Here is a 25,420-nt window from a genome sequence, read left to right as displayed (position 1 = left end):
CTGGAGCAATTGGGGGTTCAGGACCTTGTTCGGGGGTCCAACGGTAACATCACTCTGCCTACATCCATATAATTACAGGATATGAAATCCCAAAGTCTGTGGGTCCAGCTTGACTATAGGAAAGCAGGCAAAGAGACAGACAGACGGACAGATAGAGCCTGTTACAGATGTCCGTCCTGTTCGGATACACACACACTGTAAATACTCACGGTGCATATCCCTGATCCATCCAGGCAGTGGTCAGAGTGTCCGTTACAGTTACAGGGGACACATTTCCCGAGGAACAAGCCCTTGCCATCCCTGTAGTACCCAGGAGCACAGCGCTGTGGGGGGGGGGGGGGGGGCACCGAAAACACAGCATACCAGTGTGAGGCAGGAGGGAATACAGCAAGTTCGGCCTTGTTACGGCAGCCATGTGTGACCAAAGGCAGATGCGGCTGGACCTGGAATCACACTCCATGGTTTCTGCACCTGAATGGCTTCTTCCCCCAGACCACTGTACTAAACCCAAAAGCTGTTTGTAACCTTGGTGTCTATCCTTAATTTGTCTACATGTTTGTTTATTACTTGTACATTTGAATTCTATTTCTATCTCAATTTTATTTTTGTTCTATTCATTGTTTTTTGTACTGTCTTGATGGTATGTATAACTACATACCCCATTGCCACCCCATTGCCACCACCGTCACCAAAACTAATTCCCTGTACTTTTTTTACTTGCTGAATAAAAGGAATGTTTGACATACGCACAGAAGAAATTTTGAAATATAACATCATATGTTTCAGCATTTAATCATATAACGGCTATATATTTAAGTAACTTTTCATTAATCCTCAAACCAAATTGTATTGTTCTATTTAAAAAAAAACAGAAAATATTGTGGTGTGGGTTATACTCCAAAACAGCAGAGGGCGCTATTTAAAGCCGAGTTTGACTTGGCCGGACAGTGGCAAGCGGCTTAGCGTGTCAGAGCACCTGGCAGGAGTCGCCCTGGTAGCTGGCAGGGCAGAGGCACATCTCCACGCTGCTGGCCGGCTCCCCGCTGGAGGAGTGGTTTGCACCCTCCAGGACCGCATGGCGCAGGGACACGGCCAGTGACGACTGAGCGTGCAGAGCGCGGATATGCAGGGCCTCCAGGCCGCTCAGCACCATCATCAGCTCCTCCCGAGATACTGCGTTGCCCGTCTGAGCATGCCTGAAACTTCCCTGGGGGGGGGACAGGGTGGCAGGAGATACAAAGGCAGGGATGCATTACGATAAGGAACAGACTCACAATAAACGGGTGAGATCACACAGGAATGAAAAGCTGTTCTGTATTTATTACCTGTGAGAAAATGTTTAACTTCAATAAAACTGATCCACATTTATGGTAACTTTTCCATTACAAGAATCGAGACTTACTTTCCTCATTTCAGCAGGAAAATGAGAAGTTCAAACCTAAAACTCTGTATAAAAGCTGTAAAACTCCCCCCACATATCCAGTACATACAAATAAACCACAAACACGGATAGCAAAGTACAGTGATGAGCCAGAAACGCTGGAAAGCGTTACCTCCACGAGGTGCACGGCCCCCTTGTGGGGACTGCCGGGATCTGGGTACTCCTTTTCCATGTACACCACGGTCATCTGGCTCCCCTGAAGGCAGACAGACATGTGTGCACCGGCCAGATTTCACCGCGCTGTTCATGCAAACTCACGGGGAAAAAGGCTGTGAATTTAACTCTCAGTTTTAATTATATACCCTGATCTAATTAAATATTTAGTTTTTTATTAATTAAGTTTATAAAATCTTTACTGTCTAAATGTGTGTTGTGTCTGCCATCCATCCATCCATCCATCCATCCATCCAAAGCAGACAGCCAGATGCTGTCGGTACCTTGAGTATGACGTCAGGCCTGAAGGTCTCTGCTGGCAAATCCAGACCGTCGCCCCTTACATGCTGGGTCTGGGAGTCCAGCTGGTAGCGTAGGTGCCCCCCGTAGGACGACACCTACAGGAGCGACGGGGACATCAGGGGTGAGTCACTAAATCATCTGCCCCTTCCGATTAGCCCTGGATGACCTCGGGGGCGGAGCTACAGCGGCAGCCATTGGGAACCTGATATTCATGCCTCAAATGCCCTAATTAGACATGAATTGAAGTATTAATGTCGTGTGCTCCCCGCCACACCCAAAAGCATCCTTTCTTGGCAGTCAAATGTAGCTTTTTCAGATACACTATATGTACAAAAGCACTGGGACACACCTCACAAAGAATTCAGGTGTTTCATTCAGACCCATTGCCACAGGTGTAGAAAATCAAGGGCCAAGCCCTGCAGTCAGGTTCACAAACATTTGTGAACAAAATGGGTCATTTAAGGTTTGGGTTAGGCTCCAGTTTAGGGAACTCTTAATGCTTCAGCGTACCAAGACATTCTGGACTATTCTATGCATCCAACTGTGTGGGAACAGTTTGGGGAAGACCTTATTCTGCTCCAGCATGACTGCGCTCCAGTGCACAAAGCAAGGTCCATAAAGACATGGTTGGATGAGTTTGGTGAGGAGGACCTTGACTGGCTGCACAGAACCGTGACGTCAACCCCATCAAACACCTTTGGGATGAACTAGAATGGAGACTGAGAGCCAGGCCTTCACGTCCAACATCAGTGCCTGACCTTACAAATGCTCTGAACGAATGGCTAAAAATTCCCACACACACACTCCAAAATCTTGTGGAAAGCCTTTGCAGAAGAGTGGCAGCTGTTACGGCTGCAAAGTGGGGACCAGCTCCATATTGATGTCCATGGATTTAGAATGGGATGTCAAAAGTTCCTCTAGATGTAACGGTCAGGTGTCCCAATACTTTTGTCCAAATAGTGTATATCAGCAGAAAACCCCGATCTAGTTAGTTGAAGGTCAGACGTGCGTAAACGAGCTGTAATGTTCTCTGCAGAATGTTGCACAGGCATGTTGTGGGAGACCACAGACTGACGGCACCTTGTCGCCCAGGTAGCTGCGGGGGCCCTGCCAGTGCAGGTCTTGATAAACATCGGGCACGTCCCTCAGGTCGGCCTCCACCAGGTCCTGCTTCAGGTCGGTGTAGACGGGCACTTCCTGTCGGTCTCCAGAATGCAGGCTCCACCCACTCATGTCCTTCAGCTGGAAGACCATGAGCCAAGTACTCAAAACAAAACAGTGAGCTATTTAAAGGCATCACTTGCAGTTGAGGCCATACTGGGGATTTTTTTTGAAGCAGTGGAGGAGTGGAATATATCTGGTAGGGCAGGGACGCCCTCGCTGGGGTCTGAGCACACCCGCTCCCCCTGGTCTAGTACCTCGGCCCGACGTTTGTCGGAGCTGCGGCAGCGATCTGTCGCACCGAAGCAGAAGCAGCTGGTGCAGCCTCTGGGGTTAGCAGGGTTCAGGAGGAAGGTCCCAACGCGGCACTGGGCACATCGGGGGCCCTCCACGTTCTCCTGCAGATGGGCGACGGAGGTGGCGGGTGTTAAGAGCCAAAATGCGTGGGTGGAGATGGCGGATGGGGGGCGAGGGGGGGGCTCACCTTGCAGAGGCACCTCCCCGTGTGCGGGTCACACACGTCGTGCTCCGTGCCCTCCTCGTGACAGTCGCACCGGCGGCAGTGTGGGAATCCATAGAACCCGGGCACGCATCGATCACACTGACGACCCACGATGTGGTTCTTGCACCTGAGTGATGAAATAGCGGGAAGTCAGGACTGTCGCAGAATCTTCCGGAAGCGTGATGGAACGCCCCCTCCCCCCCCCATTAAGGTCAGGCTGCCACTATGCAGTACCAGGGCGAGTACGGAACCGGGCCGATGGGGTGCCAGCGTGTCCCTGAGCTCTTTCCTCAAAATACACCTGGAATCTGGGGGGCCCTTGGAAGGCGCTTCAGCCCCAGGCAGTACGGAGCGCCCATCATATCCAGACACGTCTCTTGGAGCGAGTCGGGAATGCACACTGACAATGTGGCGTCACGCAGCAGGATTTCCCCCCCCGGAAAAAAAGCAGAACTGCATCGATCTCCCGGCCCCCCATCCTGACAGACACCACCCGTGGGGTCCCTCCCTGACGAAGTCCTGCAGCATCACGGATGACCAGCACAGGGACACGTCCCTCGGGATCCGGAACGGTTCATTCTCACACTCGGGGACTTGGCCAGCAGGCTGGAAAATCTGATTCCCCCAAACTGAAGCACAAGGACAGATAATGTTTCCCAAAATGGCTCCGGGTTATTTTTCACTGGCATGTCGGGAAGGGCAGCTGACATGTCTGCGGGGGCCGGGGGGTCACGGAGAGTCTGGGTGGATATGCCCAAAAAGGGGAAACCCACCAACAGAGTCCCTACTGTGACTGCCACAAGGAGGGGGGGGTGTAGACCAAAAAATGTTGAAATATTAATCTGCCAGAAGACTCTTAAAGGAACCATGGCCAATTACACTAGACTGATGAGCAGCCCCCACGATGCCCACGTCCCGCCTCCATGGCCATGCAGGGCCAATGAGCAGCCCCCACGACGCCCACGTCCCGCCTCCAGGGCCATGCAGGGCCAATGAGCAGCCCCCACGACGCCCACGTCGCGCCTCCAGGGCCATGCAGGGCCAATGAGCAGCCCCCACGACGCCCACTTCCCACCTCCATGGCCATGCAGGGCCAATGAGCAGCCCCCACGATGCCCACGTCCCGCCTCCAGGGCCATGCAGGGCCAATGAGCAGCCCCCACAACGCCCACGTCCCGCCTCCAGGGCCATGCAGGGCCAATGAGCAGCCCCCACGATGCCCACGTCCCGCCTCCAGGGCCATGCAGGGCCAATGAGCAGCCCCCACGATAGCCCATGTCCCGCCTCCATGGCCATGCAGGGCCAATGAGCAGCCCCCACGATGCCCACGTCCCGCCTCCAGGGCCATGCAGGGCCAATGAGGAGCCACCGTCGATGCCCTGTCCGCACCTGCACTGTCCGCTATCTGCATCGCAGTTGGTGTCCAAGGCAGCCACTCCGTGCTGGGAGCAGTTGCAGACCTCACATCCGATCAGGGGGTGGCAGCCGAACGTCTGGGGCTCGCACCGCACACAATCGGGGCGCAGCGTGCGCGGCGGGCAGATGCACTCCCCTGACATGGGCTCGCAGAGCTGCGCTCCACATTCACAGGCTGAGGAGACAGGGTGCAGTCAGTGGGGGAGAGGGCGGAGCCATTAAAAAGGGGTGGAGTCAATAGAAGAGGGCTGACAGGTGGAGGCAGCAGGGAGAGGGTGAAGTCAGTGGGGGAGAGGGCGGAGCCATTAAAAAGGGGTGGAGTCAATAGAAGAGGGCTGACAGGTGGAGGCAGCAGGGAGAGGGTGAAGTCAGTGGGGGAGAGGGCGGAGCCATTAAAAAGGGGTGGAGTCAATAGAAGAGGGCTGACAGGTGGAGGCAGCAGGGAGAGGGTGGGGTCAGTGGCAAATGGACAGAAAGACAGAGTCATGTGACTGGTAACAGGTCCCCACCCTCCAAGGGGGTGGCTGACACCTACGTCTGCAGTTGGGGAAGCCCCAATAACCCGTGGCACACTGCGAGCAGTCCCGGCCAATCACGTGTGGCCGGCAGCGGCACTGGCCGCCGAAGGGCTGGCAGGTGTCTGACGAGGCCCCAGCTTCGTGGCAGGAGCATGGCACCGCGCCGTTGTTGAAGAAGGCGGAGAGCGACGCTGCCGACGTGCGGCAGAAGCGCGAGGACGTGGTGGGGCTGGCGGACCGGAAGCGGATTGGGGGGTGGGGTTAAAAGAAACAATTGGGGGGGAGGGAAAGAGGAACAAAAAACAGATTAGATTAGGGACGTCTGCCATTGAGTCTAATTTCAGCAAAACGTTGATTTAACGCACTGGGATGATTTAACGCACTGGGATGATTTAACACACCAGAATGATTCATGTTTTAATGAACCTGAATAATTCAATGATTTAATGAACCTGAATGACATATTTTCAGTGTCTGCTTTGTCACAAACAGATATTTAGTGGAAAATAACTTTCTGGTGAATGGGAAACCATTAATGTACGACTTTAAACTTACTTTATGTAAAAGCTGTTTTGGCCACAGCTACTGATGAAGTCGTAGGATTTGTCAAGGGGCTCTTCGTCAAGATAATTAGAGCTGTAACTCTCTTCTGGGACCAGCAGAACGTAATCCTGGCAGGTGGGCAATAATGCTTTTAACAAATCCTCATTATGTACCATGAATACGATGAGTTAACTTCACTCAATACAATTAAAGAGAGGTAAGGAGCAGGCGCTGATTACGGTGCGTAAGGAGCAGGCGCTGATTACGGTGCGTAAGGCCCAAAGGAGTAGAAACGCTCCAGGGATTCACCGGATTTGAACCAGCAACCTTCAGGTTGCTGGCACAGACCCCTACCCTCAGAGCCATTACTCCACCCTGGATTAAAGCTTGCAATTAATACAATTAAAACTTAACAACAATTCAAATGACTATTAGTTAGTGTTACCAAGCTGTAAATTGATTGGATTTGGAGTCTATATTTGAACCTTACAAACACACTACATCTTAGACACCTGAAATTGACATTAATTATCCTTAACGAGCCCAATAATGATCCGGAGCCCAAGCGCCTCCTACCAGCCACAGCGTCTTGCCGATGGGCACTTGCACGGTGAGGAAGACGTCGTTGTCGGTCACGTCTAGGATGATCTGGTTCTCGGCGACCATGATGCTGCGGCAGCCATAGGCGTGGGGGCAGAACGTGGCGTTGGCGTGCCCTGGAAAGGCACAGCGGGCGGTTAGCACGCGGCGGCGAGTCTGGGGGGGCTGGAGGGGCTGCAGGGCTGCTTCCGCTCACCTTGCCAGACGCGGCCGCCGTTGAGGAAGACCTGGAGCGTGAAGGTGGCATACAGGGGCTGGTGGTGGTGCAGGATGACGACGTAGCGGCCCAGGGTCAGCACTCGAGTGGAGTAGGTCACTGCATTCTAACCAGGTGGGGGGGGGAGGAGATATCAGGTTAGCAAAGAAAGCAAACAGACTCCCTGGGGGGTCTGCTGGGAGGATTCCTATCTGTGTAAAGGAATGAGATGCACGGGAACACACATGTGAACATGTGATGGCCATCAGGGGTGTGTGTGGGGGTGGGGGGAGGTCATACCTGGGAGGAGTCCAGCCGAACATGCTCCGTTTCGTCCGCTGCAGTGGGTGGGCCTTCACTTGACACAAAGTGGGCGGAGTCTGCTGCAGGGGGCAGGGCCTCGGGTGGCTGTGCCAGGACCTGCTCTGGGACTGACGACGGCTGGCCCTCCTTGAGCACCAGGGAGCGGGAGGGGGTCTGGAAGCGGGACGGGACGCAGGCCTCTCTGGGTGGGGAGGAGGGGGGTGTCGGTTAATTCACCATACTGGGTTCGCGGGTCTGACGACTGACCGCGGTCCGGGCGGCTTTTACCTGCCGGGGGAGAAGGAGCCGTGGGAACTGATGCAGAACACTGAGGGCTCCAGGAACTCCATGGTGAAGCTCTCACGGGGGATCAGGTGGACCTTGTGCTGTGGAGACCAACCGCGAACAGATACACTCCTCAGAAAATCCCCATATATCCCCTAAAACACCCTCAATCTGAAGGCTGCAGATGGAGTTAAAAGTCTCTCTTAAAATAACTAAAACATAAACGCAGTAAGTAAATAAATCAGCTGCTTCTTATGGTAGAACGTTCCCTATTATTACTATATTTATGATGCTGGTGTCTTCAGAACGAGTCGTGCGCGTGAATAAATGTAAACAGGGCGCCCCCTGCAGGCGAGGGGGCGGCCCACCGGCCAACCAGTGTGGCGTCTCACCAGAAAGAAAGTGGCTCTGCTGGCGAGAAGCTGGACCTCAGCAGAGGCAGACAGGCTGAAGAAGGCCACGCGATGCTTGTCGTCCACGGCGACCACCCGGCACAGGAAGCTGGGGCCGCAGAGAGATGGGACTCCGTGTTAATCATTAGGGGCCCGCTGGCAGCCCCCCAGGCCCCCAATGGGCAAGTCTGTAATATGCAGGTTGTGTGCCCCCTACAGGACTGCCCTCTGAATTTGTGACCCAGGAGTTAAGCTCTCTTCATTAGTTTGACTACATTACCCCCTCCCTATCCAATACAGGACAGATAAATATACTAGCAACACCAGTAGCGTTTAAGATATGCTAGCGCACCTTTAGCATTTACGACCTGCTAGCGCACTTTTAGCATTTACGACCTGCTAGCGCACTTTTAGCATTTACGACCTGCTAGCGCACTTTTAGCATTTACGACCTGCTAGCGCACTTTTAGCAGTTACGACCTGCTAGCGCACCTTTAGCAGTTACGACCTGCTAGCGCACCATTAGCAGTTACGACCTGCTAGCGCACTTTTAGCAGTTACGACCTGCTAGCGCACCTTTAGCAGTTACGACCTGCTAGCGCACCATTAGCAGTTACGACCTGCTAGCGCACCATTAGCAGTTACGACCTGCTAGCGCACCATTAGCAGTTACGACCTGCTAGCGCACCTTTAGCATTTACGACCTGCTAGCGCACCTTTAGCAGTTACGACCTGCTAGCGCACTTTTAGCAGTTACGACCTGCTAGCGCACCTTTAGCAGTTACGACCTGCTAGCGCACCATTAGCAGTTACGACCTGCTAGCGCACCATTAGCAGTTACGACCTGCTAGCGCACCTTTAGCAGTTACGACCTGCTAGCGCACCTTTAGCAGTTACGACCTGCTAGCGCACCTTTAGCAGTTACGACCTGTTAGCGCACCTTTAGCAGTTACGACCTGCTAGCATACCTGTTAAATTAATTAATCAATCATTTATAAAACACTGTACTAATCACAGGCTTTCCAAGTGTTTTACAAACATTATATAGATCGTTACGACACCTCACCTGTAGTTGCAGTGCAGCAGAGTGAGGTACTCCAGCTGTGTGCCCCCTCCCACTACGGTGACCGACACCGTCAGGCCCTGGGGGGCCTCCCCCTCGCTGGCATACTCCACCACTATGGCATAGTCCCCGGGCTGGGGGACCGGCGTGCGCAGCTGCACCGTCACCTGGGGGGGGGGGTTGACAATTGTGTGATTCTAAAGGACAGGCAGAGACAGATACACAGACCGGCACAGACAGACAGACACAGACCGGCACAGATAGACAGAAAGACCGATACAGGCAGACACAGACAGACAGACAATGACAGACACTGCGGCCGGCACTCACGTCGCTGCCCCTGCACACGGCCATGGGGGGGTGCTGTGCTGTGATCCTCTCTGTGTGGCAGAGCCGGGGCAGGTGGTTCCCGGACCGGCAGCTGAGCTCTGCGCCGGAGACGTGAGGGAAGCCGTCCAGGGAGAGGTAGGTATAGAGCAGGCAGCTGGAAGACAGGGACGTTATGACCTGGACTGTGACCATGCCCCACCCTCCTTGGCTGCGGGTCACTCACTTCTGGCTGGCATCCGCCAGGGGGGCGTAGGTACACGGCTCGGTGACTGTGACCTGCAGGATGGGAGCCTCGTAATACGCGCTGGGCAGCAGCACCAGGAAGTCCTGGGGGGGGGGGGGTGGCATAGATGTTACCATGGCGACACCCATGACATCTCATCAAACATGTGTGGCATGTGTGCGTGTGGGGTGATTCCTGAAAGCGCCCCCCACTGTGACCCCCCCCACACCCACCAGGAGGATGCCCTCGGCCTCGATGACCACCGTCCACATGCCGGGGTTCAGCACAAACGGCTCCACAAAGCTGTTCTGTGGCACGTTGATGAAGGTGGGCTCCGTGCTCGGGGAGAACAGGATCTGTTTGGACTGCGCTGAGCCTGATGGGGGACAAAAGAGCAACAGAAAGGTGAGTAAGATCATCCACCCATCCATCCATCCATCAACGGCTTATCCTAACTGGGGTCATGAGGTCAGGTGACCATACACAATCCAAATCAGTCTGTCAGTCATTAGTTATTCAGTTAAAGTAAAATTGAAAGTGTATTACAGCACAAACGTTTGAGACACATGTCATGGTTAGCGGTTCTCCACAAGGTGGCGCTGTCGCCCAGGGCACACGTACCTCTCTTACTGGACTGATAGGCTGTTATTTTACCATAGGAGACGGCATCTCCTCTATTTACATATCTCAGGATGACGCGGGTAAGATAGAAGTTGGCTTCCATCACGTGCACCAAGATTTTGACTTTGTTCTGGAACAGGGGGATGGGGATGGGGATGGGGATGGGGGGGTGGGGTGTACCGGACACAGAATCTGAGTTAAACAACTCGTGCTGGGATGGATGGGGCGGGGCTTCGATTAGCCGGGAGGGAGATCCCAGAAGCGTGCGCGGAATGACACCTCCTGATCAGACCCTCTGGCTCCCACAGAGAAAGACAGCCAAGGGTGAGGGCAGGGGTTAACAGGGTGGGGGGGGGGGGGGGGGGTACCATCACTTACAGTTGCCACAAACAAAGTTCCTCCTGTCCTCGAGCACAGACACGGTTCCCCACACTCCGCTGACGCCATGATTGACGTAGCGCAGCACCACGTGGAAGAGGTCCGGGGACACAACGAGCACGTTGACCATCACCTTGGACTGGGGAGTGGGGTGGGCCGGAGGGAAGAGAGAGCAGGAAGGAGAATGGTGCAGAGCATCCCCCAACCACACCAGCATATCCCATAATACACCCACAAACTCAAGCAAGCCAGCAACAGAGCCAAAGTAAAGAATGGGCAGGAGAGTCGCGGAACTTTCCAGATAAGAGCTCATGAACATGCAAGCTAGAGAAAGCCCAAGGATGTGAGTAACATATTTACATTCTACATTTAAAAAATTGACATTACAAATAATGCAAATAAACACAGTTCTACAAGCAAAGTATGCATTCATTTTATCCATATATAAAAACATGACGCTAATTGTATGACATAAATAAGTGATGTTGCAGCGATGTGGAACACAAAGTTGCAGTGATGTGGAACATAAGGCTGCAGTGATGTGGAACATAAGGTCGCAGCGATGTGGAACATAAGGCTGCAGTGATGTGGAACATAAGGTTGCAGCGATGTGGAACATAAGGCTGCAGTGATGTGGAACATAAGGTTGCAGCGATGTGGAACATAAGGCTGCAGTGATGTGGAACATAAGGTTGCAGTGATGTGGAACATAAGGTTGCAGTGATGTGGAGCTGACCGTCTGGCTGGCTCTCACCTGGATGGGCGACATCTGGGCGTATCCCCTCCAGCTGAAGCCAGGGAACTCCAGCGGGTCGTAGCCGAAGCGCACCGGCCGTCCGTCCAGCATGCTCCCGTCTTCCAGTTCGAACTTCAGGTGGTGCAGGTCCGGGAAGTAATGATCCGGACGGGGCCTGTGTGTGTTTATGTGTGGGGGGGGGAGTGGTTTCTGAGACCCCACTCAAAAAAATTTCCCCTCAGATTTTTCAAAAACTATATGAAAAATATATAGCTAGTTAGTAGAGTCAGAAGATGGTAGCTAACTGGTTAGCAGAACATGCTGCTTCAGCATCTCCCACATAAGGAACGCGTTTATGTAATATTAAGCGTAGCGACTGTTTGTGGTCAACAGGGGGCCCTCCCAAACCTCGAGGGTCCTGGGTTCACACTCACTGGTTGCATTTCGGTCCCTCCACATTGGGACGGCATCGACAGCGGCCATTCCTCTCTCCGCATGACAGTCCAGCAGACCCGCCGATGTCACACTGACAGCCTGTGGGGGGCGGGGGAGAGGTACGGACGGGCACAGACACAAATGACATATGTAGACACGCAAACAGACAAAACAACACACAGATAAACACAGAGGTAAAAACACGCAGTGGTGCATGTTAATAAACACCGAAAGGGAGCAAGGAAATAAGAGAGAGTTTCCGGGCGTGAGTATGTGTGTCAGACTCACCCTGACAGCCAAAGAAGCTGTCACTGCGCAGGTTAAAGTAGCCGTCTTTGCACACGGCACAGGTCCCCCCACAGACACCGGGCTTGCAGTAACACTGCCCCGTGCTCTAGGGGTCGACAGAGAGTCTCGTTCAAATTACATACAGTGTAATGCGGTCGGGCCGGAAAAACACGGAAACAAATCGGAACATCGATGAGCTGCTACCCACATTTTTCTCCACTAATTTGCCGCGTAGAGTACACGCGTGTTCCGGTATAGCCTAACCAGTTGTGTCAGTTGTGTTTCTGTATCATTAAGCATGTGCCAGAGCAGACCTTCCCATCGGCCAGCCCCCCCCATGTCAAGGCCAGAAATGGCTGCATATTTACGAGTTACACCCAGATTCGTACCTGAACGCACTCCGCCACTGAGCTGATGATGCCGTCTATGTTACATTCGCAGCCTGGGAAAGAGCACATGCGGTCACACACGGTCATGCTTTGTCGTTAATTGTCACAAATGGTCATTCACAGTCTTGCACCTTCACACATGGTCATTCACAGTTACACACGGTCACACACAGCCAGGCTAATGGACCATGAATTGGCTATCCATATACGGGTGTGGTGCTTTCTGGAAGGTTCCTTACTGGAGCATCCATACGGGGTGTCGGGGGAGAGTTTCCAGTACAGGGGTTTACACTGGTCACATGCTGGTCCCTCCACATACACGCGGCACTCGCACGAGCCCTGAGGAGGGGAAGCGGGCAGGCGAGTGAGACGGACCAATGAAAATCCATTCAGATTCCCGAACCTTCCTCGGAAGTACAGATACATTCAGGAAGAACGGCATCCAGACTGAACGTGCCAAGACCCGTTGTGAGTGGCGGATGGCTTCCTAATGAGTAGAAGCAAGAAGAACCTGCAGGAGTTAAACCCAGAGGGGATGCAGGTCATTTTTCCACTTTTCTGGAACGTCCTGTACTTACGGCAGGGGAGGCCTCAATCTGCAGCGAACCCGCCGGGTTGCAAGTGGCCGCTGCAGAACAGAGAGACGGCAAACCTTGTCAGTGTTACCACTGACACTGAAACAGGCCCAGTGTGTGCAGTAACACGGAGCACGTGCTTGCCCAGAGCCACGCCCACCAGTAGCCACACCTACTGTGTGGCCACACCCACCCAGAGCCCCACCCACGTGGAACCCCACCCGTCACCCGACGACGGTACCTTGGCACAGCGGAAAGCCATAGGATCCGGGGCTGCAGGAGTCACAGCGCTGACCTACGACACTGGACAGGCAGCTGCACTGTCCTGTCAGCTGGTCGCAGGAGCTGAAGCGTGACCCCTCGTGGGAGCACTGGCAGGCTGCATGGGGGGGGATGTTCAGACGCGCAGTGAGTAGAGGGTTCACATCCCTACTGGATGAGGAGGTTTGTGAGCCCATATTATCTAAGTAAAAGCTTGAATGTAGGTGGACGTACGGATGCAGCTGGGGTAACCGTAGTAACCGGGCGCACACTGGTCACATGACGGGCCGGCAAAATTGGGCCGGCAGCGGCAGTGTCCGGACGGACCGCAGTCGGAGTCCAGGGAGGTCCTGGGATCGCATGAGCACACTGGGAGGGGAGGAAGGGGACTGATTCAGCACAGAGCAGAGCAATCAGGGCCAGCCAACAAACACGCCCTCAACGTTCAGTCACTCAACGAGGAGCTGAGCCATTCAGGTAGACGCTCCCCCAACCCCATCCACACACCTTGACAGTACGGGTACGAGAGAAAGGCCGAGAGACACTCGTCACAGCGTGGGCCCTGGAACCCGGGACGGCACCGGCAGCGACCAAACTGGTCACATCCCCCGGAAAGGGAGCCCACAGCACTGCAGCTGCACACTGTGGGGGGGGGGGGGGGGGTGAGAGGGAGAGAGGGAGGGACAGAGGGAGGGACAGAGGAGGGGAAAGGGTAGGGAGAGGAGGACAGAGGGAAGAGAGGGAGAGAGGAGAAGACAGGGGAAGGAGGGAGAGGGAAATAAAGAGGAGGAGGGAGGAGGTAGAGAGAGGGGAGGAGAGAGGGAAGGGAAGGAGAGAGGAGGAGAGAGGGAGAGGAGGAGAGAGGGGAGGGAGGGAGAGAGGAGAAGATAGGGGAGGGAGGGAGAGGGAAATAAAGAGGAGGAGGGAGGAGGTAGAGAGAGGGGAGGAGAGAGGGAAGGGAGGGAGAGAGGAGAAGATAGGGGAGGGAGGGAGAGCAAAATAAAGAGGAGGAGGGAGAGGGGAGGAAGTGGAGAGGAGGAGACCGTAGGAGAGAGGAAAGGAGAGAGCAGGAGAGACATAGAGAGGGTGAGAAAGAGGAGGAGAGAGGTGGGGAGAGAGAACGAGTGAGAGGTGAGAGAGGAGGAGAGGGGCAGAGAGGAGGAGGAGCATGAGTACCGCTGAGTAACAGCCTGGGAATGATGGTAGTCGTGCATGAGGAAACTAGAGAGCCGGGGTCTTACGCTGGCACAGGGGGTAGCTGAAGTAATCAGGGGCACACTGATCACAGGCGAAGCCCTGGTACCCAGGGTGGCAAACGGCCTGTCCCGTCACTGGGTCACACGCGCCATCCAGGCAGCCAGGCCCCTGGCACTGACAGACTGGGGGGGCGTTAAGACACAGAGACACCTCACTGCCGTGCAAACGGCGGCTTAACACATTTCATGCTCGCACCACAATCCCCCCCCCACCCACTTAATGGATCGTTCTGTGCAGAGAAGGCCTACATACTCTGGCAGCTGGGGCCGTGGAATCCGGGGGCACAATGGTCACACCGGGGGCTCGCAAAGCCCTCCTTACAGACGCAGGCGCCTGTGTGGGGGTCCGCCCGGCACGTGTGGTCCTCGGTGCCGGCGGGGTTGCAGTCGCAATCTGGGGAAGCAAGACAGCAGACGGCCAGCTACTTCAAATGCCTGGCCAGCAGAGGGCGACACTGTCCAAGCTCCCCTTCCCCTCTAGGCACATGATTGGCTTACGTATGATGTGACTCGCGGGGAGGACCTCGTCTTTCCCATTGTTGGGATAAGGAGGGGTGGCTGTAGGTGAAGCAAAACAAGGTGATTATGAGGAGTCAGCAGGCTGGGCTCCAGGTTATAGGGGGCGGGGTTAAAGTTAAGGGGCGGAGCTGACATTAAGGAGGCGGCCCAGATGGCAGACTTACGGAGACACTGGGGGAAATCGAGGTAGCCCTCGGCACAGGAATCACAGTTTTCGCCCGTGTAGTTGGGCTTACAGTAGCAGCGGCCAGTCAGATCTTCACAGGTGCCGTCCGTGAAGTCCGATTGGCAGTCACAAGCTGGGGGGCGGGCAGAGGGGCGGCGGCCCGGTCTTAGAGACAGCCCAGAGGCGCTAACATGGGCCAGTATTACCCGGAGGGGGTGAGCGAGCAATGATAGGGGAGAATGGCAGCCACAAGGGCGGCCACAAGGGCGGCGTCACTCACGCGCGCAGGCCCACGGTGAGTCCAACGGGTGCTCAGGGGACCGATAGTATCCGGAAATGCAGCGGTCGCAGTTGATCCCCATAGTATGGTGCTGTGCGAGGAACCAGACAAAATGTTTCACTTAATGGAAAAATAAATAAATAAAAAACACCCGTTACCCTGCTGTACCACCCAACCGTCTCCATTACCCACAATACTTTCCATCCGCCTATCTACACAATACTCCATTACCCCACCGCGGGTCAGACCCACCTGACTGTCCCGGCAGACTCCGCCCCCCTGCGGGTCAGACCCACCTGACAGTCCCAACAGACTCCGCCCCCCAGCGGGTCAGACCCACCTGACAGTCCCGGCAGACTCCGCCTCCCCGCGGGTCAGACCCACCTGACAGTCCCGGCAGACTCCGCCCCCCCTGCGGGTCAGACCCACCTGATAGTCCCGGCAGACTCCGCCCCCCAGCGGGTCAGACCCACCTGACAGTCCCGGCAGACTCCGCCCCCCCTGCGGGTCAGACACTCCTGACAGTTCCGGCAGACTCTGCCCCCCAACAGGTCAGACCCACCTGACAGTCCCGGCAGACTCCGCCCCCCCGCGGCTCCCCCTGCAGGTTGATGCTGGCTCGCTGCCGGTCCACCTCCGCGTCGAAGTGACAGTCATATGCATGCCCGTTACAGTTACAAGCTGCAGGAGGAGGCAGAGAGAGAGAGAGAGAGAGAGAGAGAGAGAGAGACCTGCTTTAAACATTTAATTTACATTACATACATACTATATATGTGGTATATACATACACACACACACAGATACCCAGGAAACAAGCAGGCAGCAGGGGCCACAGATAGAGGGAGGGGAGAAGGAGAGAAGCGGAATGTGGGATGAAGAGGGTCTCGAGCTTAAAGAGAGGCGGCCCCTCTGAACGCGATACCACATGACTCCAATCCCCGCCATGTGACCCAAACCCCTGCCGGGGGCCGCCTCGGCAATCACGTGCCTTGGGGTGTGTTCAGGCGACACGGCGCTTAAGATAAACCCGTACGCAGACACGCACCGCCCTCCACTTTAAGGTAAGTGAAGGCTAATCGTTTTTGGACTCATTTCAAAGCCTCTCGTCCACTGACAGCCGCGGGGGAGGGGGGGGGGGGGTCTGGTGACAAAGAAGTTTGTTTCTGTGGGGGTGTTGACACCTCGATTGAGGGTATAGGGTTTCACATAATGCTGGGAGGGTTAGGGTCTCAGACGAGGCCTACTGCGTCTATACGTTTCACGGCCTACTTTGGTCCAAGCCTGAAGGAAAAAAAAATCTTTATTCATAAAGTGATGACCTTACAGAGCATTCGGTTGTTTTATATTGCTGTAAACAAATACAAAAAATTACAGAAACAGTTGTCAACAGTGATGTGCCCTCTTATGGAAAAGTTCAGAAAGTCTAGGACGCGTTACTCTCGAATTCAGGGATTAGTTAAACTAATACCTTCAGGACACCTGTTTCCATAGCAACAGATGAGGAACACAAAGGGCTAAAAATTTGAGTCTCGCGTGCACGGGTGTAACGGAGACTTCCAGAAAGGACTCACGTTCGCATTCATTGGCGCTGTCGGTGGTTGCCGGTCGCCATGGCATCTGGTTGAATCCGGGGCAACACTGGTCACATGATGGGCCACACGTGTTGTGTTGGCAGTCACACTGCAGCCTGGGACGGGCCAGAGAACGCCGCAGGGGTTAGCATACGCTAAACACACAAGACGACTCTTTCATTTAACTGATACTCTAATCCAAAGCAACATGCATTTGGTGAAACAGGGTCAGCCCGTCCCTGGAGCAATTGGGGGCTAAGGGTCTTACTCAAGGAGAAACTGTACTGCCGACCCTGAGATTTGGTCCAACAACCTTCTGATCACAGGCCTAGTGACCGAAACCACTGAGCTACACTTCATCCCAACATCAAGCTGACAGCCAAGCGTGACAGGACATTAACCCCAGAAACCTTCCCCGTGGTGAAATTACCCTAATCCTCTACGAGGGATCCCCCTCTGTCTATGCCCCTCCCCCCAGCCTGGTTCAGTTACCTGCCTGTAATGCCTAACTGCCTCCATTACCCACAATCCCTCAGCCCCAGGTGACCTGACACAGAGATCTGGCCTGTATCCGCCTGCAAAGTCTAGGGCTCGAGTCAGGCGCTTTGAGAACGTGCGACTTATTCCCAGGAATGACATACAGGCGTGTGTGTGCAATCAAAGCGGAAATGTATCTCTTTGAAGGCACGAGCCACCTTCTGTGACCTTCCAGTCACCATATACAGATGAAGTCCATCAACCGAGTCCCTTGGCTAGAATTTTACGAGTTATAACTGTATGGGCCTCTCTGCCTTCCTCACTCACTGACACACACACACACACACACACACACACAAGCAGGAAACAGGAAACATTCATTACACTTCACACAGAGACTTATACACAAATAAAGGAAACCCCCATAAGTGTTTCGAAGGATCACCGATGACCTCGGCAGCGATGTGTAAAATTGAAACAATTTCCCCCCCAAATCGCAGACAAACGGCCGGTCTCCGCAGCCTGCTTTGTGTCACACTGATCGCTATTCTAACGAAAGTCACAGACCGTCAGAGACCTGGGACCCGTCACCATCTGTCACCTGACACCCTGTGCAGGTCAGCGTCCGGGAAACGGCCCGCCGGGGGCCTGATCGCCCGTAAGCCACAGGATCCTGCAGCACACTCCCTATGGCTCTTATCCTCTTCCATCCCTCATTCTTTTCTGCTTTTCATGTCCCCCCACCCTGATCCATCTCCAGATGAATCACACTCTGTGTGCTTATCTTCCAGAAGCTTCCGTCCGCTTATCTATCAAATGCCCTTCACTTTTCCCCGTTGAGCATTTGGTATCCTTTCTTATTTTCCCTCTTCCTCCCCCACCGATTCAAATGATGTCATTTCCTGTTTCTTAGGCTTTCAGCATCGAGGACCCCAGGAGACGAGACTGACAAAACCCTACATACCCTAATTACGATTTCGCTCTGTATTCCAGATTTATTAAATCCCTACACCTTTACCCCAAGTGTGATTTATTTATTTACATCCACACGGATAATGTTAAGCAGTAATAGCTAGCTAGACATTAATAAGTAATGGCTAAATCAAGCTGAGCATTGCAATCAGAGAATCCGTGGCCTGTGAAGAGGCAGTTCTGTCGCTCACCTGTAGGGGTTGTTGGGGTCCTTGGCGTTGCAGGCATCTGCGTGCCCGTTGCACACGCACCGGCCACCAATGCTGATGTCCTTGATGCTGTAGTAATACTGCAGTGGGCAAAGAGGGATCAGTCACCGTGATTTTGGTGCAAGCACTACGGCAAGTCTTAACGGTTTATGAAATAATCCCGGCCAACATCAGACATAGTGGTCCTGATCTGGGTCGGGCCAAGCTGTATCGGAAGGTGTGGCCCGATCAGCAGGGACAGAATAGCATGTTTGCAGTCAATGGTCAAAGGTGAAGCTCGTGTGAGGAACAAACGTGTCCATCGGCCAGTGCTTCTGGGGACGGGGTTGTCGTTTTTGGGGCCCCAATCAGAAAGTTACTTTGGGCCGCCCCTAACCCCCCCCCGACTCAGATGTCTCAGAAACTAAATAAATAGCCAGTGGAGTAGTCAGAAGATCATAGCTAGCTAGCTAGTTAGCAGAACGCGCCGTTTCAGCATCTCCTAAATAAGGAAGGTTTTTATTTAATACTGTGGGCGGCCGTGGTGTAAATGCTGGTAAACTCCGCCGCTGGATGCTTCTACACGAGGCAGTTGCTAATCTCCGGCACCCAACCTCCGGAAGGTTGTTTTAGGCCGACGGGAGATGCCCACCCTGCGTGTGACGGTCGGGTCGCGCAGCGCCTTGCCCATGAGGTGTCCCAGCAGGGTGTTGGTGCGTAGGAAGCGCAGGCGGATGTTGGTGGCCTTGGTGAAGTCCCTCAGTACAGGTGAGTAAGAGAAGTTCATAGCCCCCGGACGCCCGTTCACCAGGGAGACAACGATCTGCCGTCACGGAAACATGGGATTAACTGAGGCCCACACGCCACACCCCGAAACATCAGCAAGCCCGGAGGCAAAGTGACGCGACTTCACACATCTTCCAAGCTTAACAGTATTACGGAGACCGAATACACAAACGTCTAAGTGCCGTAAGTGTCCATGTATACGCACCTCCCCATTTTCCAGAGGGACGATGCGCGAGTATTCAGTCGTGCAGATGACATCGTTGTCCTTGTTGATACGCTGGATTGTTCTCTGACCGAAGCGCTCAATGCAGTCCCGTTTGGAAGCTGATCCAGGGCAAAAACAGACAAGAAACATCTGCTAATCTATGCTGAACATAAACAGAAGTATAATAATAATAAATCATTGCTAGAATGTTTCAATTGTATTTATACACAGATACTCCGAACATAACAATGTGATTTCAAATCTCCAGTCGACATAATCACACACTCCGGGGTATTGTGGAACTGTAAATAATGGCTCAGTTTAATTATCACCGACTTGTCTTTGGAATCGTTAGCTATTTATGGAAACTAAAGCCAGTGTTTTCATTGGGGACATTAAGCGATAGCTGGCAGATGACTTGCCAGCTCTTCTCAGAGAATAAGCAGCATCTTAAATGTTAAGGGAGAGTCCTGCTTAGGCAACACGGATTCGAAATCCCTCAACCTGGGGCGACACTGAGCATTTAGACACGGAAGCAGACGAGAAGAGATCAGAGCGAGAGCCGCTAACCGCTAAAGACCACAGGCGAACGCGGCAACTTCCCCGCGAAGTGCTTGCTGCTTCTCACGGTGTGGTGTGCATTCCTGAGAGAGTCACTGTGACAGACGGGCTGGGGGGGGGGGGGGGGACGACAAACAGCGTGGGAGCCACAGCTCAGAGTCAGGCTTCGGCCTTCAGGTCCCCCCCCCGGACGCTCCCGGCCACCTGCCCTTATCTCCTGGCCCAAACCCCCACACACAGGCATGCTGTGACCTTCCCGGGGGGGGGGGGGCGGAGTGCTGCTGCACTGGCAGCCTGGACGATCGGGGTCAGGGGGGGTGACTTTCCAAGTTCTGGGTTACAAAGCGATCCCCGCGCACTGGATCCAGCAACCCGCCGCCGTCGTGCCCTTGAGAGGCTGTACTGCTGCCATTGTTCGCCGTCTCCGTCGGCGTGTATCGAGTGACACCTGATTTAATGCAGGAATGCAGCGGCTGCGTTTGTGCTACAAGCACAGAGAGGATCTGCTTATGGGGGGGGGGGGCATGCAGACAGTGTCTCACTGGGGCCTGCTCTCTGCTTCGAAGGAACTGGGACAGATGACTGGAATATTTTACCCTCACGCTGGGGCTGACAGCTTCAACACAGACAGACAGACATAGACACACAGACGCACAGGTTAATGATTACATCTTTGTGGGGACTCTCCATTCATTTCTATGGGGAAATCTCTAATCCTAACATGATGACCTTAACCATAAGTAACCAAACTAAATACAAGACAAGACATATGGCTGTGTTAGTGAGGCTAATATTGTGGGAACCTGAAGAATGTACCTATAAGCTAAAAAGTAACAGGGGACATTTACTCCCCGCAATGTGGTAAAGACAAAGACAGACAGACAGACACTAACACAAACAGATACAGACACAATGACGCAGACCATAAACAGCCCCCCCACACAGGCACAGTCTGCATGCCTTCACACGCACATGGGCACATGATAAATTACACACAAACACGCAGGCAGACCCTCACAAAGTCACATACACAGTACAGGGTAAACAAAACACAGGGCCACACCTTTACATTACTGAGCGAGTTTATCGAACAGGTAAAGCCAAGTGTGTTTGCATTCTACTCTTTCCCAACAATCCAAACATTTTCTGAAAGGCCAAACACGTCATCAGTAAAAGCACAGCCTGATCTGGGATCTCCCCGGAAACAGGGACGTGGTGAAACTGCACGGGACTTCAAACCAGCTTAAATACCACGAACGTCGTCCAGAGCCTGAACCTGTGAGCTGAAAGTCCTCCATGGAAAAACATGAGTCACTCGTGAAAAGCAAAAAAGTTATGATTTTTGTAAATGAGATCTTCAAGAATTTAGGAATTCAAGACACTCTGCAATTTTCTTTGGGATTAATAAGCCATCCATCCATCGACAAACAGATTGATCAGCTCAAGCTCTTTATTTTTGCATCATCCCCCCCAACCACATCCCCAGGGATTCCCGGCTACATCAGCAAGGGCTACCATCACGGCCGGCAGATCAAGGGCGCTCACGGTACTCACAGGCGAAGTACTGCCAAGGCTGATAATTCTCCCCGAAGTCGACGGAGCGCTCCAGCACCCAGAGGTCCGGCCGGGGGGAGTTGGCAAACTTCACGAGAACGTAGGCGACGTGGAATAGCTGTGGGGGCAGACAGGAAAAATGGCACGCAGTGAGGACCAAGGGGCCGAGGAGGTGGCCCGCCTGCGTCAGTTACGGAAAGGAAGTGTGGAAGTTGGGGGCTATGTAACACAGTGGGGTAGGGCTCTGCGCCCGGAAGGTTGTGGGTTTGAATCCCATGGCTGGAAGAGGGTGCTGATGTTGACTGCCATTGTTCTCTTTGACCCCAATGTTTCATGACTTCTACATGACTTTGGACAAAAGTATCTACAAAATACATATTTATATAGAAACAGGAAAGTAAAATTACTGTAACATTAATCAAAAGTGTTACATACATTGCTTCCCGTACCGATGAGTGCCCGAGCGGGGACACCCCCGTAACCTTATATACCCCAGAGTGGGGACACCCCCGTAAGGCCCGCACTGAATTCCCACAGCGCCTCAGTGATTTACACCTGCTCATCAAGGACACACTGCGCGTTCCCAGTATCGTCCTGCTCTCCACCAAGTGCGCCCCTTAGTGGCCAGCGCCGAGCTCTGCAAGGGACAAGCCGGAGGCTCCACTCGTATGCAGACGCTAGGAGGTCAGAGGTCACTTGGGGATTGCGGCAGGATAGCCAGATGTTAGAGGCCTTCTGCATGCGATTAGTCAAGCTGAGAGCGACAGACATCACAAATCAACCCCAGCCCCCCAACCCAGGGCAGTCACTGGCAAGTAAAGCACTCCTGTAAATCTCAGTTCATTCTACACCCCTGCGGTCTGCCACATTATAAACACCCGGGGGTGCTCTAGTCAGCTGTTGGGGGGGCATCTCCATCCCACTGCTGGCTAGGGAGGCAGGAAGGGGGGGGGGCTGTTTAAATCTACTTACCTATTAAGGTATTTCTTACCACTATGGACCAGAAATATCATCCCTATATACAGAACATCCGAACATTCATTACTCCACTGTACAACTCACCATGGAAGACAATTCATTACTGAGTCGTTACTATGGAGTTCTGCACAATATTTTATTTGAGATTCTCTGCACTGTTACTGTTTATTGTTACTGTTTATTGTTACTGTTTATTAGTGTCTAAACATCTTTTTTTTTACTGTCTAAATGTTTGTGTGTGTTCTGCTACTGTAAACCTGCAGTTTACTTCAGGATTAATAAAGTCTGTCTGTCTGTCTACATAAAAGAGCTCTTCAGGTAAGCACAGGAATGGAGTATTTAAAATAGCAATGAAGAATAATAAACACTGACCACGCTCACCTTTGTGAATTTAACAGATGTTTATAGGATCATTCTAATCCAACCGTGCGAAAGGGTCCTGGGGACATTTAGTTCCGTTTTGAGGTTTAAGTCTTTAGCTAAAGTACCGTTTCTAGAAAACATCAGGAGGCCATGAGACACATATCCCCCCCCTGGGGAGGGGCACCCATGAACGTGGCTTCAATGTTAGATAAAGAATGTTCTGGAATCATTTGAGAAACGTTTGCAGGTTTCTCCAGCCAAAGGCAGGTGTGCTGGAGATGATGATGGAGATGGAAGTGAGAAGGAAAGGCTTATCGTTCCTCTGTGACCGGTGACTCTCAGACGGAAACCCGGGCGAGTTGCACGATTCCCCTGTAAAAGGTAGGGGAGCGCAATTACACACTTTGTGCAGGTGTGCGACGCGTTTATCCAGATAAACAGCCGTGTCCTTTGAACATCTTACGAATGACATGCTTGTTTTACCTCGGGCTATAAACAAACACACTACCGGCATGGTGTAGATGATGGGGTCATCATTCATAAACGTGATTTTCAGAGGGAGCGGGGAGCTGCAGAATGCGGGGGGAGCACAGTGCAGCCCCCCAGTCCGATTCATGGCTGGCTTACGAAGACATTTTACACAATTTTTTATTTTTATTTTTTAAAAAGCATTATTCCAAGTATAAGGTACTGAAACTTCGTCTGACTTAATGGTCCCACTTTACAGGCATCACTTGGCAATTCTATACATGCTACTCATATATAACTTTTTTTTCCATTTCTGAATATTTTTTCACACCATTTTAAATAGACAGCTTTATAGACCAAAACCGCAGTCGAGATCCCAAAACATCCAGCGCGCACCCGGCAAGGACGCAACATCATTCCCTGCAGTGAAACAGCTCTATCAGACCGGATTTAACTGGATACTGCAGCCATGTGGTGATTGAGGCCCCGCCCACAGCAATGCCCCACCCACAGCAATGCCACAGGCGCTGCAATTTGTCACATGGTCTCTGCCAGGAGCGGATCAGAGAAGATTGTAAAACTTAGGGGCACAAACAGCTCAAGATACAAAGTATGCACAAGAAACTGAGCCTGAGGTCACGTTTCAGCGTGTCAAACTTTCCTTGTCTTTTTTAAAAGCATTTTCTAAATTCCTCCAGTGGTGGACCGCAGGCTGCATCTGAACAAGGGCGGGTGACATAATGTCAAGTCCACTTATCCGTTTGCTTTTGGATCAGATGTAACTTGAGCTTTAATTATAAAAGTTTTATCAGTCTGCATTAAATTATTTGTAGGTGATTTTGTTGTGTCACTTTATCACTTCATTCTCAATTATGTTCCAAAATCAAACCCGGGCATGGGACCTGGTTGGCCCCGCCCTGTTCTGCAGTCCAGACCCCGCCCCCCCCCACCCACTCACTTTAAACCTCAGAACGGCAGCCAAGTGGCTCCTTTCACTTAATTAGCTTAATAATTAGCCAGCGGCTTCGGCTTTCACATGCGGGAGAGATAAGGGGACCGGGGGGCTGCCTGGGGAAATCAGTGAACCCGTGACCCCGACCCAGCGGGTCAGCTCAGGTCCTGACGCGTCTCCGTCTGCGGGTACCGGCAGGTCTGAGGGTCGGGTCCCAGGGGGTGGGGACAGCTCACACTGACCACGGGAGGCTGGATGCTTTAACGACGTCACTCCACCCGTAGTGCGGAGAGTCATGTGACCAGAGCCCCATGGTTGCACTAAACCCCCCTCTACCCCACTTTCCCAGAGATCCGTTAATCCCGAAGCATCTCAGACTGTCGTCGTCGTCCCCCCCCCCCCCCCGACGGAGCCAGGGGACACTGAGACCAGCTGTAAGGGGACGCGGCACAGCTGTGGCCATCAGTACACCAGGTGGGTGGTGGGTGCATGCCTTGCAGCATGTGCTATCCGTCTGACTGAGTCCAGACACCAACCCCCGTGCAGAAATACTACAGAGGACTGAACTGACTCCCTCTGTCGACAGGCCATGGACACCTATCCCCCCCAAGGGAGATTTTAATGAATTGCTTGGTTTGTCACTAGCAGATAGCGTGACCTTGAATCTCAGATCTCCTCAAGGCAAGTCTGAAAAAAAATAACCCCCCACTCTATCTGTGGGCAGGGGGGGCGGGGGGGTTAGGTAGATTCTTTTAAGCAGTTTTTATCCAAAATGATGAACATTTTTGAGAAAGTTTTGGATAAGTTGGGGGTTAAGGGTCTTGCTCAAGAACTTAGTGGTGACATCACTCTGCTGGCCCTGGGATTTGAACTGGTGACCTTCCGATCATATGCATGGCGTCATAACCCACTGAGCCACATATACCACCCTGCCGTACTGCCATTCTGCCTGCAGGGGGCCCTATGCAGGAGGCATTGGGAAGGGCCCTATGCAGGAGGCATTGGGAAGTGT

The 25,420-nt window shown here is 53.1% G+C and overlaps 1 protein-coding gene across 3 annotated transcripts in view; it reads right to left on the bottom strand.

Moving 5' to 3' along the window:
* The window catches only part of lama5 (laminin, alpha 5), a 58,402-nt gene that overhangs the window by 20,367 nt on the left and 12,615 nt on the right, over positions 1-25,420 (bottom strand). The window contains exons 3-42 of one of the 3 annotated variants that reach the window (XM_072701793.1): positions 21,648-21,765; positions 19,533-19,651; positions 19,194-19,364; positions 18,545-18,642; positions 16,905-17,020; positions 15,896-16,014; positions 15,334-15,424; positions 15,052-15,186; positions 14,867-14,926; positions 14,622-14,762; positions 14,354-14,491; positions 13,620-13,754; positions 13,347-13,481; positions 13,093-13,230; positions 12,855-12,904; positions 12,516-12,615; positions 12,277-12,329; positions 11,888-11,993; positions 11,599-11,698; positions 11,183-11,339; positions 10,429-10,567; positions 9,663-9,805; positions 9,430-9,533; positions 9,207-9,360; positions 8,880-9,043; positions 7,814-7,922; positions 7,425-7,522; positions 7,134-7,338; positions 6,834-6,960; positions 6,614-6,753; positions 6,050-6,165; positions 5,512-5,723; positions 4,950-5,151; positions 3,543-3,687; positions 3,316-3,456; positions 2,978-3,139; positions 1,879-1,992; positions 1,554-1,637; positions 977-1,207; positions 210-323 (exon numbers count right to left, since the gene is read on the bottom strand). In XM_072701793.1, the coding sequence (XP_072557894.1) occupies positions 210-323; positions 977-1,207; positions 1,554-1,637; positions 1,879-1,992; positions 2,978-3,139; positions 3,316-3,456; positions 3,543-3,687; positions 4,950-5,151; positions 5,512-5,723; positions 6,050-6,165; positions 6,614-6,753; positions 6,834-6,960; positions 7,134-7,338; positions 7,425-7,522; positions 7,814-7,922; positions 8,880-9,043; positions 9,207-9,360; positions 9,430-9,533; positions 9,663-9,805; positions 10,429-10,567; positions 11,183-11,339; positions 11,599-11,698; positions 11,888-11,993; positions 12,277-12,329; positions 12,516-12,615; positions 12,855-12,904; positions 13,093-13,230; positions 13,347-13,481; positions 13,620-13,754; positions 14,354-14,491; positions 14,622-14,762; positions 14,867-14,926; positions 15,052-15,186; positions 15,334-15,424; positions 15,896-16,014; positions 16,905-17,020; positions 18,545-18,642; positions 19,194-19,364; positions 19,533-19,651; positions 21,648-21,765 (5,184 nt within the window). Of the gene's footprint in view, positions 1-209; positions 324-976; positions 1,208-1,553; positions 1,638-1,878; positions 1,993-2,977; positions 3,140-3,315; positions 3,457-3,542; positions 3,688-4,949; positions 5,152-5,511; positions 5,724-6,049; positions 6,166-6,613; positions 6,754-6,833; positions 6,961-7,133; positions 7,339-7,424; positions 7,523-7,813; positions 7,923-8,879; positions 9,044-9,206; positions 9,361-9,429; positions 9,534-9,662; positions 9,806-10,050; positions 10,181-10,428; positions 10,568-11,182; positions 11,340-11,598; positions 11,699-11,887; positions 11,994-12,276; positions 12,330-12,515; positions 12,616-12,854; positions 12,905-13,092; positions 13,231-13,346; positions 13,482-13,619; positions 13,755-14,353; positions 14,492-14,621; positions 14,763-14,866; positions 14,927-15,051; positions 15,187-15,333; positions 15,425-15,673; positions 15,703-15,895; positions 16,015-16,904; positions 17,021-18,544; positions 18,643-19,193; positions 19,365-19,532; positions 19,652-21,647; positions 21,766-25,420 lie in introns of those variants that run through there. The other 2 variants (XM_072701794.1, XM_072701795.1) reach the window with 2 other exon arrangements.

The sequence above is a fragment of the Paramormyrops kingsleyae genome, chromosome 18 (genome assembly GCF_048594095.1).
Source record: "Paramormyrops kingsleyae isolate MSU_618 chromosome 18, PKINGS_0.4, whole genome shotgun sequence".
NCBI lineage: Eukaryota > Metazoa > Chordata > Actinopteri > Osteoglossiformes > Mormyridae > Paramormyrops > Paramormyrops kingsleyae.
This window is presented reverse-complemented; position numbering and strand designations above follow the sequence as displayed.